General features: G+C 52.5%; 2 protein-coding genes across 2 annotated transcripts; one reads left to right on the top strand and one right to left on the bottom strand.

The window, feature by feature from the left end:
• Positions 1 to 6,453: 6,453 nt before the first annotated feature.
• Positions 6,454 to 6,708, bottom strand: IUM83_17010 (uncharacterized protein; the record flags this gene model as incomplete). Its single annotated transcript, XM_067941933.1, has 1 exon — positions 6,454 to 6,708. The coding sequence occupies one exon, from the start codon at positions 6,706 to 6,708 to the stop codon at positions 6,454 to 6,456; it is 255 nt and encodes an 84-aa protein (XP_067792437.1).
• A 6,849-nt stretch (positions 6,709 to 13,557) lies between these two features.
• On the top strand, positions 13,558 to 15,538 carry IUM83_17009 (CorA Metal Ion transporter (MIT) Family; the record flags this gene model as incomplete). Its single annotated transcript, XM_067941932.1, has 3 exons — positions 13,558 to 14,131; positions 14,200 to 14,972; positions 15,098 to 15,538. 3 exons carry the CDS (start codon positions 13,558 to 13,560, stop codon positions 15,536 to 15,538), a joined length of 1,788 nt encoding a protein of 595 aa, XP_067792430.1.
• Positions 15,539 to 16,297: the final 759 nt, after the last annotated feature.

The raw sequence follows: 16,297 nt of genomic DNA, 5'->3' as shown, positions 1-16,297 counted from the left end.
CATCCACGGATCGCGCGCTGCGGTGCCAGCGCATGGGGAACTGAGGGCCCCAGCTGAATCGAGTGGGGTATCGCTCTCAGTTCGCGAACGCCTCGGGACCCAAGCGTTCGATTCGTCTCCCTCTCGATGACGGACGTTCCCAGCGGGAGGGTCGAGCGGGTCTCTCCACACTGAGTCTTTGCGCGCAGAGGACGAGTCATTCTCGTCCTCCATATCTTTATCGTCGTCGCAAAAAGAGACGATGTCCCCGTACTTCGCCTCCTGGCGAGCGCAGTATTGCTCGGGTGAGAGGTTACTCTCTATCGCCTTGGAGGCCTTCTCCTTCGGCGTGTTTATCGTTGTATGAGCGCGGCGTTTTCTGCTACCGACGCGGAAAATTGACGAATGGTCAATTTAAAGATTGGCATGCGGGGCCCCCACGTCTAACCTTAAAGGGGGATGGTGTAACGGGGTTATACGCGCAAGTGGCCACAAGCCACTTGTGGTTTTAACAGATAAAATATCTGTTAAAAGTTTTAGATACTTCCTCACCTTGGTGGAAGTTACACCAATGGCTACATTGAAGTGGACCACCACGATGAGCGGTCCACACATACCCCAAGATCCTATCCGTAGAAAGCAGCATATTTTACAAATCAGTGACATCATAATGACGGGGCTCTACCAGCCAGCCAGCCGCTGGCAATCCTTTTAGATACGATATTACGTAAGGAGAAAGTTCAATTTAGAAACAATACAGTACTCATTTTACCTTAATCGAACTTCTTCGTGTCTTTATTTTATTTAAATTATACTTGTGGACTCAAGGATAATTAATTCAAATTATTAATAACTCCTGTGCTTCCTCAAACACGTAGCGCTACGTGTACGCTAAAGTAGTGAGTCAAGGTAGCCCACTACACCTGGTAGCACTTTCTAGTCCGTCCACGCCACTTGCCTCACGCACGACTTGTGAGGATTCATCTTTAACCCGAACTAAACGCAACTCGAAATGACTTTCCGTAGTGAGCAATCCCTCTGCTGTAGGAGAGCGGCCTATGCGATCATCGATCCAGATGAGTAGTCCGTTGTTGTGGACTTCTTCATACGCGGCTTGCACCGTTGAATGGGCATGGGCCACGATATTAGCTCCACCCTGATGGGTGTAATGAGTTAAATCCAGTAGATCTCTCGACACAATGGAGTAGTACAGTACGAATCTGCAAGGCACGCTGCCAAACCGCAACGCTGAAGTAATATGTAGCACCACGGATTCTGTCAAACTCCACCTCAAGGATCGACTTCGGCCGCGCGGTGGGCTCGACTTGTTCATTAGGTCCTCTTACATGATCCGTCATCCGAAAGTTACCGATGCAAAGTTTATTAATTACCAACGGCGGAGGGCACCAGCGCATCTATGGGTTCCTGTAGCATAGTCCGGTTTCAAGAAGATGTTTGACGTGCTTATCGAGAAATTCGCGATGTTCTTGAGAATATTGTCGCACTCGGCATCGAAATGGCATGGCTCCAGGTTTCAGCTTTATTTTCATCGAAGGCGTATCTACTGGCGGGTCGCTGAGTGATTTCAGGATTTTGGGGCGCTAAGCAACGCAAAACCGGACAATGTCTTTTCACGGTGACAAGGAAGCCGTTAGAAACCACTACGAGCGGAAGAACGATCGAGATCTCACTTTTCATATTTCTCCTCGCAGCACCCTAATTATCAAACAGCAGAACTTGTCCCAAAGCGGTAGTGTTGTTTGCTGGAAATATCCAGCTCTAATGCAAATGCACGAACTGCCGATAAAAGATCTAGCCCGTTAACGTACGCCGAAGGAGCATCCATAATCTTAACTTCTGCCACTTACTCTCGCAGCACCGCTGCCACCATCAGACCTGGTGGACAATTTGCTTTCGTCGAAGTCGGAAAGGATGCATTGCTCTCAAGGTCCTGCAAAGCAGGTGAAGCATCCACTTCCTTCTCCATGCCTGCCGAGGTAATGTTCAGCCCTTGCTCAGCAGTGTCCGCAAAATCATAAACAGGTTGGCTGCGCTGGGGGTGCGCGAGTAGCCGAACCGGATCACACCAAGTTGGGACATTATTTCATCTTCCAGCAACACCTGGCCTACTCCAGAAGGCAGTGCGCCGACCCAACATTTCGAGTTTTCCTCCAGCCCAGTTACTTGGGCAGGTATCGGCGAACAGTTCAACACCGACGCTGTGCCACTGTTCTATACCGTCCTGTGAACCAATCAGAACTTCGTGGACCACGTTTCGACCCGTGGGTTGTTCACGGAGGTCATTGGGCATTTGCTTACTGAGAGTTTGCCACGTTCGGACATTGGAAAAATCCGTGAGTAGGGTCCTGAGATTTGAAGAATTCGTGTGTTCGGGCCCTGTTGCTCGCCTTTGGTGGACGAGGCTTTTTCACTGGTGGTGCGTGCATCCGGTGCGCTTAGCGCTTGCAAAATCGAAGCTGGCACGGGTTGGCTGGCTTTACCTGCCTCTTTGGCAACTACCCGTGACTGACCACTTTTTTGTTGCTTCTGTGGCCTCGATGGACTTGCTGTCGGTGCAACCACTGGGATCATTCAGTTCCATATCCATCGCCACCGACCGCACCGCCTGCTGAAATTTCTTATATGACGTGACGTCAGGTTTACGGGCCTCCAAACATCAAGCCTTCCTGTCATCTTCGGTGGCTCACTCGGATTTCCAGCTCAATGAAGGCCCCAAGAGGTATGGTAAATATACGGTTCTGGGTCCTTTGATTCAGCGCGTCAACTCGCCATTTTATACCATGTAGCTATCCATAAACTCTCACTTTTCTTTCTTCGTGCTACCACGATACATGGGAAGCACGGGTATGTTGGCACCAGTGCTAACATTGCGGTGGGCTCCGAAGTAGGTCGTGTTCCACCAACCTCTGGCTCTGTACTTGCCGACACCTCAGCGAACAACCTTCACCTCACTCCAATGTGCGGGCGGACGGCTTCAGTCAGGTCTTCAATCTGCCTGTCTTGACAACCCATTGCTTCGTCAGCGGCTATCAATAGTCGAAAATGTTCCTGGAGATGAAGACGTGGCTCTCCCTTCTCCATGTGGATGTCCTCCTACCGCTGCTGTAGGTCCAACTGCTGATTATTTTACTTCTGCAAGTACTCAGACGTCTTGGTAGTGATTTAACCTTGCTGCCGCCGTATCTGGTCGATCTGTTCGACCGCAGTGTGATAAGCGCCCCCCAATGTGGGGGCGGTCTCATTAACCCTTTCGCAAACCACCTTTATCTACTACAACTAACAGAGTATCCTGTGTGTTTGTCTGTCCGTAAGTCCGTTCTCTGTCTTTGGGCCTTAGCCTACCGTAGAGCATCGTCCTACCGCCCTGCATTAACGCATTAGTAACCTGCCCTATGGCATCCCACCATCTTCCGGACTGGCTTATATTTTTGCGTGATTTCTATTCGTGCTGTGATTGGCTGATATTGCCTCCCCGCTAAAATTTCTGTTTTTGAATTCGAATTCAGGCGCGGCGAAGCGACGTAGCGTGCGGACGTCGGGCGCCGCTGCGAGCCCCACAGGACGCGAGCGCCGCACAGCGACGACGGTGCGCTGTGTGTGCGACAAAGTAGCCTGTACATGCGCCCTAAAGTCAAAAGTGGACGACCTTCTGGGCCTGAGCGTCGACTGGATAAATACATAATATATTATTACTGCTGTGTGATTGGCCGAAACCCTCTCTGTTAGAATATATTGCTATTCGGGGTGCCACACACATTTCACGACACAGCGCGCGAAATACAAGACGTGCGCTGGACAGAGGCCTTCCAACGCGACTTGCAGGACCTTCAAGCACATCCCGCCCGACGTTCAAGCATGCTGGACATTCAAGCACCGAACGCGATCGCGTAGTAGTGGAGCGAGCTGGAACAGCGAGCGTAACGGGTTGGGACAAACGGTATATTCAGTAGTGGAGCGAGCTGGCACAGCGAGCGCAACGGGTTGTGCCAAATGGTAGGCAAAGTAGAGGAGCGAGCTGGCACAGCGAGCGTAACGGGTTGTGACTAACGATATGTCGAGTAGTGGAGCGAGCTGGAAGAGCGGGCGTAACGGGGTAGGACGAACAGTAGGCCAAGTAGTGGAGCGAGCTGGCACAGCGAGCGTAACGTGTTAAGACGAATGGTATGGCAAGTAGAGAAGTGAGCTGGAGAGCGAGGGGTACGGGTTGCAACGAACGGTATACTAAATAGTCGTGTTAGCTGATCCAGCGAGCGTAATACGTTGCGAGAGGAAGTTAAGTAGTGGAGCGAGCTGGAACAGCGAGCGTAACGGGTTGCAATGAACGGTATGGCAAATAGTGAAGCGAGCTGGAACAGCGAGCGTAACGGGTTAGGACGAACGGTATGGCAAGTAGTGAAGTGAGCTGAAACAGCGAGCGTAACGGGTTGGGACCAACAGGAAGTCCAGTAGTGAAGTGAGCTGGAACAGCGAGCGTAACGGGTTGCGACCAACAGGAAGTCAAGTAGTGGAGCGAGCTGGCACAGCGAGCGTAACGGGTTGCAATGAACGGCGTGTTCAGTAGAGGAGCGAGCTGGCATAGCGAGCGTAACGGGTTGGGACGAACGATATAATGAAGTAGTGGAGCGAGCGACAGCGAGCCGCAACGGCAGGACGAACAGTAGGCCAAATAGTGGAGCGAGCTGGCACAGCGAGTGTAACAGGTTGTGACGAACAGTAGGCCAAGTAGTGGAGCGAGCTGGCACAGCGAGCGTAACGGGTTGTGAGCAACGGTATGGCAAGTAGTGGAGCGAGCTGGCACAGCGAGCGTAACGGGTTGCGAGCAACGGTATGGCAAGTAGTGGAGCGAACTGGAACAGTGAGCGTAACGGGTTGGGACGAAAGGCATGTATAGTAGTGGAGCGAGCTGGCATAGCGAGCGTAACGGGTTGTGAGCAACGGTATGTTTAGTAGTGGAGCGAGCTGGCACAGCGAGCGTAACGGGTTGCGAGCAACGGTATGGCAAGTAGTGGAGCGAGCTGGCACAGCGAGCGTAACGGGTTGCAACGAAGTGTACACCCGCTGGAGCGAAGCGGAGGGGGCTATGACAAATAGTGGAGCGAGCTGGAACAGCGAGCGTAACCGCCTATGACTGACCACACACCCACCGCCGCGAAGCGGCGGCGATCGGCTAGTCCCCTACAACTAACAGAGTATCTTGTAAGTTTCTCTGTAAGTCCGTCGTATCCCGCCCTTGGAGCATCAGCCTACCATCGAGCATCGTCCTACCGCCCTGCATTAGCGCATTAGTAACCTGCCCTATGGCATCCCACCATCTTCCGGACTGCCTTATCTTTGCCCGATATTACAACGCATAGATATGCGTTATATCTACTCGCACTGGGATTGGCTGATTTTGCCTCAGTGCTCACATGTCCTTTTTGAATTTCGCGCGCGGCGGAGCGAGGAAGCGCCACTGCGAACCCCACAGGACGCGATCGCCGCACAGGGACTACAGTGTACTGTGTGTGTGGCATAGCAACCTGTACATACGCCCTAAAGTAAGTAGAGGACGACCTTCTGGGCCTGAGCTAAATACATAATATATTATTACTGCACTGGGATTGGCCCAAATCCTCACAGTTAGAATATATTGTTTGCAGCATTCAATCAGATTAGGGGTCAATGTGGTTCATTCGGTTAAGGTCAAAGGCATGAAGATGCCTTGCCTTGCTTGAGAGGCAAGGTGCCGAGTGGCAACCCCCGAAATGGTCATACCCAAATGACCTACATTGACCTCGTTGAATCTGACCCAACTAAGTAGGTATACTGATTGTGCTCGAGGCCGATAGGCGTACCGAGTGCTCGACTGTATGGTCGAGCGGAGCGTAAGCTCGAAGGCATTACCCGGCAGCGTCAGGGCAGCTCACCAGGTGTACCGAGTGCTCGACTGTATGGTCGGGCGGACCGTATGCTCGAAGGCATTACCCGGCAGCGTCAGGGCCGCTCACCAGGTGTACCGAGTGCTCGACTGTACGGTCGGGCGGACCGTATGCTCGAAGGCATTACCCGGCAGCGTCAGGGCCGCTCACCAGGTGTACCGAGTGCTCGACTGTATGGTCGAGCGGAGCGTAAGCTCGAAGGCATTACCCGGCAGCGTCAGGGCCGCTCACCAGGCAAACCGAAAAATGGCTGTTGCGCGCTTTGGTTGTCGTCGGTGGAGTGTTGCGGCCACGTATCCAATGGCTGGGTGCTTGTGTGGAGAAGTGAGAAGCCACCGAAGAAATGTAAATCGAGCTTCGTAGTGGGTGTACCGCACCGTGCGCATAAATGACGGAGAAGGACTTCCCGACATTGTACTTGGTCATGGCGCCGACGTTCCAGTTTCCCGTCTCTCAGCTTGCTGGCGTCGCGGACCATGACATGGATCTGAGTCTTGTACTGCTTCTGGTGCTTCTGGTGCTTCTAGTGCTTCTTCTAGTGCTTCTTCCGGTGCGCTTTCTTGTGCGTCTTCTTGTGCTTCGTTTGGCGCTTCGTCTTGTGCTTGGTTTGCGAGTTGCCGCACGACCAGCCGACCGTGACGTGGTCCACGGAGCCCTCCTTGAGCGTGCAAGCCGAGACGTCATCCACACGGTCCGTCGTCACCTTGGGGACCAACATGGAGCCGCGCCGAAACCAGTGGCACGGCTCTATGCCGAGCTCCAAACGAAAACATCCGTGCCTTGGGAACATCCACCAGGAAGCAGAGCGAGGACGTAGCGGCCACCGCGGCGTCCACCACCAGCAGCTCGCTCCTGTGCCGTGCGTGATTCAGCAGGATAGACGAGAGCACGTAGCGATGGGCTCCGCTTGCCTCCTACAACTACGCCGATATGGCAGACGTGGTGCTGGACGCAACGCTGGTGAAACGCCCACAGCACTTGTACGGCGGCGCGGTCGTGAGGGCTTGATTCCCGCGTCGACGTAACTCCAAATGAACCACGACAGGAAGGGGGGCCAAGATTCCTGGTCCAGGATCGGCATTGGCCAGCCCACCTACCCATTTTCTGCACAACTAGATGTTGGGTCTTCAATTTGAGGACTTGGTCGTACTGTCTTCATTCTGCTTCAAAACATCTTTTCCCCAGCTTCGTCCGCTTGCTCATTCCGCCTTGCTTCAACACTGCACTCACTTCGCGTGGAAAACGACCCTATTCGGGGTGCCACACATTTCGCGATTGGACGCGTGAAATAGAAGACGTGCACTGGACAGGAGTAAGCCCGGACCTTCAGGCACCTACCTCAGGACCTTAAATCACGTCGGACCTTCAAGCACCTCCCGCCCGGACCTTCACGAACGTCGGACCTTCCAGCACCGAGCGCGTACTAGTGGAGCTGGAACAGGGAGCGCAACGGGTTTGGACGAACGGTATGGCAAGTATTGGCGCGAGCTGGAAATGCGAGCGCCACTGGTTGCGACCAACAGGAAGTTGAGTAGTGCAGTGAGATGGAACAGCGATCGTAACGGGTTGGGACGAGCTGTATACCCGCCAGAGCGAAGTGGAGGGCGACCAATGTCAAGAAGTGAAGCGAGCTGGAACAACGAGAGTAACGGCCTGGGAGTTACCACACACACACGCCGCGAAGCGGTGGCGATCGGCTAGTTGGCTATAATATACAAATCCTAAACCACTATAATGAGCAACATGATTGCCGTCCGAAACACATTCCTGTCACGCGAATCCGGACTTCTGGTTGGCCAAAACAACCGTTGGCTGCCCAGCGCAGCGAAGGCGGCTCTGATCTGATGAAATGTGGTTGGCTAATGTTAGTTTTGTTTACCCTATCTATTTTGGATGGAGCCGTTGGACTGCAAGACATACCGTATCCGGGTGGTGCCGCCACCCATTACGCTGGACGGCTTGGGGCCGCAGCTACGGTGGTGTATCTGCTGCGAGGCGCTCCTCGCATGTGACGCCTTCGCAGTAGGACACGCCAGGGCGGGCGCTCACCGCTGCATTGCGTGCGCCAGCGGCCCCGACGCCGTGCCCTAGTGGCACCGACCCAGGCAACCGCCACCAGAGCCGGCGGTAGACCCGCGCGAACACATCGCAGCCTTGGTGTTCACCACGATTGGTCCTCCTCCCCTTCCTCCGCGCGCGGACCGCGAGCGACGCAAGCACCGCTGCATTCGCTAGGTGCCACGGCGGCACCCGAAGAAACATGCACACGAAGTTAATAATAAAGCCGTCTTTTAGTCACAGTGGTTAATTTGGAGTTACATAAAATCTGTAGTGTACTTGGATTAGTGTGGTATACTAAACTATTATCCCATCCTTTGTGGCACGCATCAAGCCTACGAAAACGTATTTTGGCGCCATATCTAAAGCTGTCATAAACACTTCAGACTTTTTTTTAAGTTTTTCCTAATAGTTTTGTTGTGTTACTTGACCTAAACTCTTAGCGATACAGTAGCGTGTCTCGATAACGAACACACAACAATTTATAAATCCCTACGATTGGGGTGACACAACGTCTTTATCTTAATATTTGTATGGAAAAGACTAAGCAGTCCTTCAAATCCGCATATTATGCGATGACTGGTCACGTTTAGTTTTTACGCCGTAAAAACTGAGAATTTGCCAACAAATTATACAGGACGGGACCTTTTTACGAGCGTTGCAATGAACCCGTGGTTTACGGTAGATGTTTTGCCTGACTTTGGCCAAGCCCACTAGCGTGCAGCGGAAGCGGGCAGGCCCACCCAACTGGGCCCCAACATACAGTGCCCGCCAAATCATTAGGACTCCCATTTCAGGGCACGTTTTACCCGATATCTCGGCTTCTACTATGAATTAGTGGCTGCCACTTGGAGATGATGCTTTTAGTTTACATACTACGAGGCTACTTGTGTCAACGACTTACCTCGAGCTGGTCCGTGGTACGGTACTGGCGGCCGTGGGCACACACCCGAGCTGCCATAGCCGATCACACGTTCTCGATAGGGTTGCAATCGGGGGATCGGGCTGCCCACACCATAGTGTTGAACTCTATTTCCTGGAAGAACTGCGTCGCTCGCGTGAAACGACGCATTATCGTGCTGGAATAGGAAATCAACGCCGTGTTTAGCGTGAACAAACGATAGCATATACTCGGATACAGTGTAAACATAGACACCAGAATTTTGGCGTCACTGTAGGAACGCCAACTTGCTCTTGCACTCCGCGCTGAACGCGCCCCACACCATGACGCTCCCACCGCCGTTTTGGCTCCGCACGAAGGATTGCGCCGGGTGGCGCATGTCGCTCCAGTAGAACTTAAACCCACCAGGGCCGTCAAGGTTAACTTTTTTCGTCAGAAAAATGTGTATTGCCTTATTCCTATGCACATAACGGGTTGCTAGCATCTCTAAAATTAATAAATAAATAAAGCGTACCAGGGTTTGGTGTGTGGGTTTCAGCCCAGTCGCCTTGTGTGCATCGGTGAGGGGGAGCGTGCGGTCCATCTTTGTGTACACCAAGTGGTCCACACGCTGCAAAACCTGCTGCGCCGTCCGCACGGTAGCTTTGAGTCGAAGCTTCGTCTTGAGCTCCGCCGCAAAGTCGGCGCCGCTAGCAGCCGTGCGGACAAGCAGCCGCACCTCCCTCTCGGTCGGTGCGGGTTGCCTCCCGGACCTTGCGTTGTCGCCGCCGCAGCTGTCGGTCGCCGGTCCGCGCTCTGTCTTGATCGCTACACGCACACAGGTGGGTGAGCGACGGGTCCTCCTTGCGATATCGCGAAGCGATACGCCGCCGTCGTGCAGGCCGATTATCTACCAGTACACGTCATTCGTGAGGGCCTTGCCGTGGCCCATTCGCAAATGAGCGCTGCCAACGCGAAGCGCAGCTCTCACAGCAACACGTATCTAGGACAATCACTCTTTTAATATAAAGTGAGTATGAATTCGCATGAAACGTGTATGGTTTTCTAGAAAAAGGGCGTAGTACTTTTAATTTGTCGTTGCCGCCGAAACCTACAGTCTGTGTGGCAGCACCTTCAGGCCGTCGAAATCTAAGTCGTGAACACAAGTAGCCTCTTCGTATGTAAACTAAAAACATCATATCCAAGTAGCAGGACCTAATTCATAGTAGAAGCCGAGATATCGGGTAAAACGTGCCCTGAAAATGGTGGCCCTGATGGTGTGGCGGGCACTGTAGACCTACCGTCGCTTAGCGGTGGCGCATGGTTCGTCTAAGGCATTCAATTGTAAAAGGGGCAAAATTCGCCCTTTAACGAAATCACAGTACTACATACCATGTCTGATGAGACATACCATCTACTGTTATTCAACGGTTACAAAGTGTTGGAATCTTCATCTTGATATTTGTATTACCGCATAGCCCCTGTCCTAAGCGAACGTCAATGTGCGTTCTTAACGTTAGGGTTAACTAGCCCAGCAATGAATTAAGTATTTAAGGGTAGGAGATAAAATCGTACTTAAAGAGCAAAAATTATGGACACGGTGGGAATCGAACCCGCGTCCATCCACACAAACCGCGGTGCTCTTTTCCAAGCCCACTTGGTTACCCTCGAAATTGCATGAAGTAATATTCTAGAAATCATCTTCCGAGCTGTCGCTGCTAGCATACTCATCGTCCGTATTTACCGATCTTCCTGCAGCACCGAGCTCACGTAGCTTGTCCAGCAAGTCCGTGATATCCTCGACGCAGTCAGACCCAGTTTCTGTATCGACACTACGCACGTCACCAAGGTGTCCTGCCTTTGCAAACAATTGTTTTGGAGCTCAGATCATTCCAGCTTTCGGCAATCCAGGACGTAATGTCAGTGCGTTTGGGCGATTCCATGGCAAAAGCAGAGCTGGGCTCATCGTCCTGAATGCCGTCGATCATCTCTCTTGCCACCTCTTATATCTTGACCCTAGCTATGGTTGCTGCTTGCTCTGCAACACGTTGCCGTTCCGCTGCCCGGTTTCGTTCGCGGGCGTGATGGTCAGCAATCTGTGAGCGGAGGCAGTCTACCCAGCGCGGTCGCAGCCTACTCTTGAAAGGCTGATTCTAAGCCACGTCTGTTGGTTGGCACACGTAGGTATAGCGTGGAGGCACTTTCATTAGTACGACGTTGATGGAGTCAGCATAGTCCGCAACCTCTTGGGTCCAGTGACACGAAAAGTCATCCCAGAGTAGGAGTATCTTTTCATCCATGTTATATCTGTAGGCAAAATGATATCTAAGGAACTCCAGCGAGATATGTGAGTTCCACCACGCAGTAGTGTTGCCGTAGATACGGCAACCGTGCAAAGCCTGCAACGCAAATACCTCCCTCCACAAGCGTACGCCGAAACCATGACGAACGGAATCATTTGCTGCTTGAATGTGATCATGACGTGACACACCGCTCTTGAAAACAAGAAACGGGGCATATTTGTTTCCGTGCCAGTCCCCCAACAGCATCGCAGTGGCTCGCTCCTTGTCCTTGCCACTGCACTTCACCCACACGGTTTTTACCACGAGTACTAATTGTCTTGCGGGGTAAATACTAAAACAAAATACAGCTATGACATGCACGAACACTGTCAGTACTTCTGGTGTGAAAGCTACGAACTGACGAAATCCATACCTGCCTGGTCTGCGTTGTACGCAGCGCTAATGCCGTGCTCAATGATGGCTGCCCGAACTTCGTTTAGCTTTTGCTGCTGCAGCGTCTTCTGGCGTCGTCTGTCCTTGGCGTGTCCTGGCACGAATGGACAGCTTCTGGCGCCGCATAAAGCGCCTTCGCCATGAGTGAGACGCCTTGAAGGTGTCGCAACTCAGCCCTTCGTCAGCAGCGACCTCTAAAGCCTTGTATCGCAGCATCTGCGAGGTAACGGGGCATCCCTCTTTGCACATTGAGCTCAGCCAGAGGACAATATCACTTTCTGCATCATTAGATAGAACTGTCGCTTGCCCTGTGCTGCGTAAGTTTTTTAAGTGCCCCTTGCCGTCGCTGCATATCGATCGAATATGAACTTCTTGTTTTTTTCACTTTGATATTTGCTTTTGCTTGCGATTCTTTTCTTCTGAAGTACAGGATGGATAGAAGTGCTCGATCGCTTCATTTACTCTGTGTTCTGCATCTAAGAAATCGAGCACATGCAGCTTGTGGGTGTAGTCTACAGCGATACGTGTGTACTGCTTTTGCTTTCGGCCGGTTCCAGTCGTACGGGGTCTTCCCATGGCGCTTCTGCAATGCGTCCATTCGCCAGCCATCGGCAAGGCCACTCTAATATTAGCTGGCACACGGCGGTATTTTAGATGTAGCCATATGCTACAAATTGAGGTCTGCTATTGGCTGAAATAGAACTTCGCTTAGGCCCGTTCTCAACCAAGGCGGACGCATGCGTTTTCGGCCACTTTGTGATTTGATTGGTTAACAGGACGTTACAAAAACGATACTGCACAACGCATGCGTTGGCAAGCGTTAACTACTTTTGGCCAATCAGTGCACTGCAGCATTTGCACTCTCCCTCACATCACTCTCCCCTAACAACACTCCCCTATCCTCTGACATGGCGCCGGTCCGGCTTCGACGTGCTTCTCCCCCGCGCTGTACCCCAACGACTTGGACGATGGCAGGCGCACTGGATGCTCCGATGTTTAATAAAACTTGTTGTGGTGGGGGAGAAACCTGCACGATCTCTGGCGTAAGGTTACGCGCCACTGGGGCTAGGTGGGTTGGGCCAGCTTCGCTCCCCATTGCCGAACGGGGGATTCTTGATCAGTGCTTCAGATATTGTTGAGTCGTGAACCACACGTAGATCACGCAGAGTAACAGTACAATGATTGGATAATATTGATCAAACACTGGGCCAATCAAATTGGTCAGTTTCATTCTCAACCGAGCATACAGGGAAAAACGCTTCGGTTGAGAACAGTGGGGTTATGCGGTACACACGATTATATAATGATTACGTTATACACCTTTCTTATTTTTCATAATACACGGTGGATTTGCAGTTGAAGTTTAGTTAACGGGCGAAAAAGCGCTCTCTCGTCACGTAAGAGTTAAGCCGCATCATGGTCGCGTTTCCTACTAGCCCAGAAATTGGTCGGGTGGCTTCCTGTGTAATCATGACCCCTTCTCCTCTTGATTCGGTACCATCGCGGCGGCAGCCAAGCGGGGGTCAGTTCCCCCTTCTTCTTCGAAGTCGGCCAAAGGAGCTAAAGATTGTTTTGTTCCGCGCCACGAAAAAGTAGAAGTGAATAGATTGAGTGGTAGCTGTGAAGTGGGGCCTACTGCGATCCAAAACGGATGCCTCTTGCTAGTAGTCGTGGTTTCGCAACCGCTGCAACCCACACGACCCCTCCCACGGTGCCTTGGGCGGTTGCAGCTATACGTCACATGTAAGACAGCCCTTTTGTGTGGAAATTGCCACTAAGATACCAGAATAGATGAAGGCGAGCTTTCTGCATCGAGGACTGCACGCCCATCCGCATAGCACAACGACAGAGCAAAATGAAAATCGTGTGAATCACGACAGGAAAATCCGAGGGTATTCAGTAACATTGTCGGCGCCTGCCGCATCGCACTCGCCAAAGTACTAGCTCGAATCCAGCACCCACCAAGATGAAAAGCGCATTGCTGCCGCGTAGCAACGCGGTCACGGACACGATCACCATCGTAGCGCAGGAAGAATCATCACCCAATTCTCGTCAGCCCAACTCATTGAGAAGCGCAGCATCTGACATCCCCACGACCTACCAGCCAACGGACTGGAGCTCGGACGATGGAGCTCGGGTGGACGGCAGTTCACGACGCGTCGCCATCAATTTGACCGGTGACAATGTCGCCAACACCAGAGACTCGGAATCGACTCCATCTCTGCCTGGCAGCACCGGAGGCGGCAACAGCTTTCGCAGCACTTCCGGTGTCAAGTCGGACGCGGCAGCCTCGACCGGGAAATCGACAGACACACTGGCCACTCCACCAGCGAACACGACGGTGCAGCCACTCACGCTCCACGGTAAGGACATCCTCCACATCTTCCCGTTTGGCAGTACCGAGTCTGCTGCAGACCCAGTGAAGTGGTCCGACACACTCGGCGCAGTGGACACCGAAAACGACTTCTCCATCCGCGACCCGCACTTCGACCTCACCAATGCCAAGATCACCAAGCTCTTCTCGCTGTCCAAACCCAATGGTACGTGAAAAGAAGATCATTTTTTTCATTCAAGTGCCCATTGTTGACGTTTGTACGTCTACATGTAGATCAGGGAAAACTATCGTACGAAGGCTTCCGGTGTGGTTTGGAGGCAATGGGCATCGCTTGTGACAACGACAGACAGTTCCAAGCTTTCGTGGACGTGGTGGACGAAGACAAGAACGGCGATATCTCGTACGAAGAGTTCGTGTGCGCCATCCAGGAGATCAAGCTGGCTCAGCTCTTCAACGATTCGTTTCTGCGCTCGATGCCAGCTCTGAACGACAGCTTGACGACTCCCGTGAAGCTGGGCTCGATCGAGTACTCTCCGGACCGGATCCGCAGCGTCTACCCGATCAACCAGGTCAAGGAATTCATCTACTCCACCAAACCGGACTGGGCTACGGTCCGCTGGATCAATGTCGAAGGGATCAACACGCTGCTCATGCATCGACTCTCCGTCCGCTACCGACTGCACCCGCTGGCAATTGAAGACACGCTCGGCCCCGCCTTCAAGCGCCCCAAGTACGTCAAGTACGACGAGCACTCGTTCCTCATCCTCCAGATACTGCACCCGTGCCACTGGTCCGTGGTCAAGACGTACCAGAACATGTACCGCGCCTCGCAGTTCGTGCTGCCCGAGGACGACTCGCCTTTCGATAATATGAGTCAATCCGAGCTCGAAACGAGACTCAAGGAGCTGGATGTCGGCAAAGTGATGACTCCACCAGAGCAGCTCAGTCTGTACGTGATGGAAGGCGTCCTCATCAGTGTCCAGGGCTCAGGAGGCACGCTGTGGTCGGGTCTGAAGCAGCGGCTGCACATGTCGTACTCAAAGTGCGTCAGCACAGCACTGAGTTCCTTGTGTACACGATCATGGACGTTTGTGTGCACGAGCTGTCGCCGATCTCGCAAACGTTCGGCGCCAAGCTACTCATGCTTGAGCGTTTGATGTCGCTGGATCAGCGATACTTTGATTTGAGCCGCATCGCAACTTGCTCGAAGCAGATCAAGGGACTTCAGAAGCACTGCAAGCCGCTGCGAGATGTCATCTCCAAGCTGATCGCATCCAACGACTTCCAAGGCGAGACGTTGCATTACTTCACCGACGTGCAGGAGGACCTCGCGTCGATCGAAGAGGAGTGCGAGCACAACCTGGATCACTGCCGCAGCCTTGTGGATGACTTCAACAACGACCGATCGTCGAAGCAGAACGACGTGAGCTACATCTTGGCGCTCAATGCAGCGATCTTCCTGCCGGCGCAGTTCTTCACGGGTGTCTATGGAATGAACTTCCCCTATATTCCCGAGGAAACGTATCACTACGGGTACTTCATCTGGTGGGCAGTGATGATCGTTTTGGCGGGGCTCAACGTGCTGTTTTTCAAATACAAGCGGTGGCTGTAAGTTCTGTTGCATGTTAAGGGTAAGGATTGCATCACGATGAATGGATGGCTACTTACAGTTTGAACCGTTAGCACGACGCATCCCACATTTCCAGTGGGCATTGTCCTTGAAAGCCAAATCGGCTTTTTCTCGTAAGCTTAGGCGCTACCGTTGAGCAAATATTTTCCGCCCAAGTCATGAGCGAGGCGCGCACACAGCTTGCCCGCGAAGTCACCTTGGTTGAGCGAGTGCTTTCAACTATCCCGCAGCTCTGCAGTCAAATGGAAGAAGGCCAAACTTTGTGCGAACGTTTGTACGGCAAACTGCAGACCCTTTTCACCAAAATTCTCTTGACGGGGCCGCTTTCCTCCAAGGATCTGGTTGACAAGTACGCTGAAATAGTGTTCCGGTATCTGCGTTTTCTTGACTGTCATCGTACGAAGGATTTCGTTCGTCGGGTTATTACCCAGCAATTTTTGGTCGACGAGCTGCGCGTGCTGAACGCTGAAGAAATCTCTGGGCTATTCCGTTCGATTGGTGTGGAATCGCATACAGACTAGAAAGAGCAACTGGAGCAAGATAGAGAATTGCTCTCTGTCATGACAAGCGACAAAGCTGCCGTTCATCAGGAGCTTCAAGAGCCACGAGCCCAAGTCGAAGCTTGGCTGGCCCTAAAGTTTGAAATCGAGCGACGGAGTGACCAGCACTGGAGGAGTCAATGAAGCAAATGAGCTCGATGTTGAAAACTATCGATGCGATATCAAAGATAACATTGGGTCC

Source organism: Phytophthora cinnamomi, assembly GCF_018691715.1.
Source record: "Phytophthora cinnamomi strain GKB4 chromosome Unknown Contig35, whole genome shotgun sequence".
Classification (NCBI taxonomy): Eukaryota; Oomycota; class Peronosporomycetes; order Peronosporales; family Peronosporaceae; genus Phytophthora; species Phytophthora cinnamomi.
Note: the sequence above shows the minus strand (reverse complement) of the source record. Positions and strands in the feature narration are given on the sequence as shown.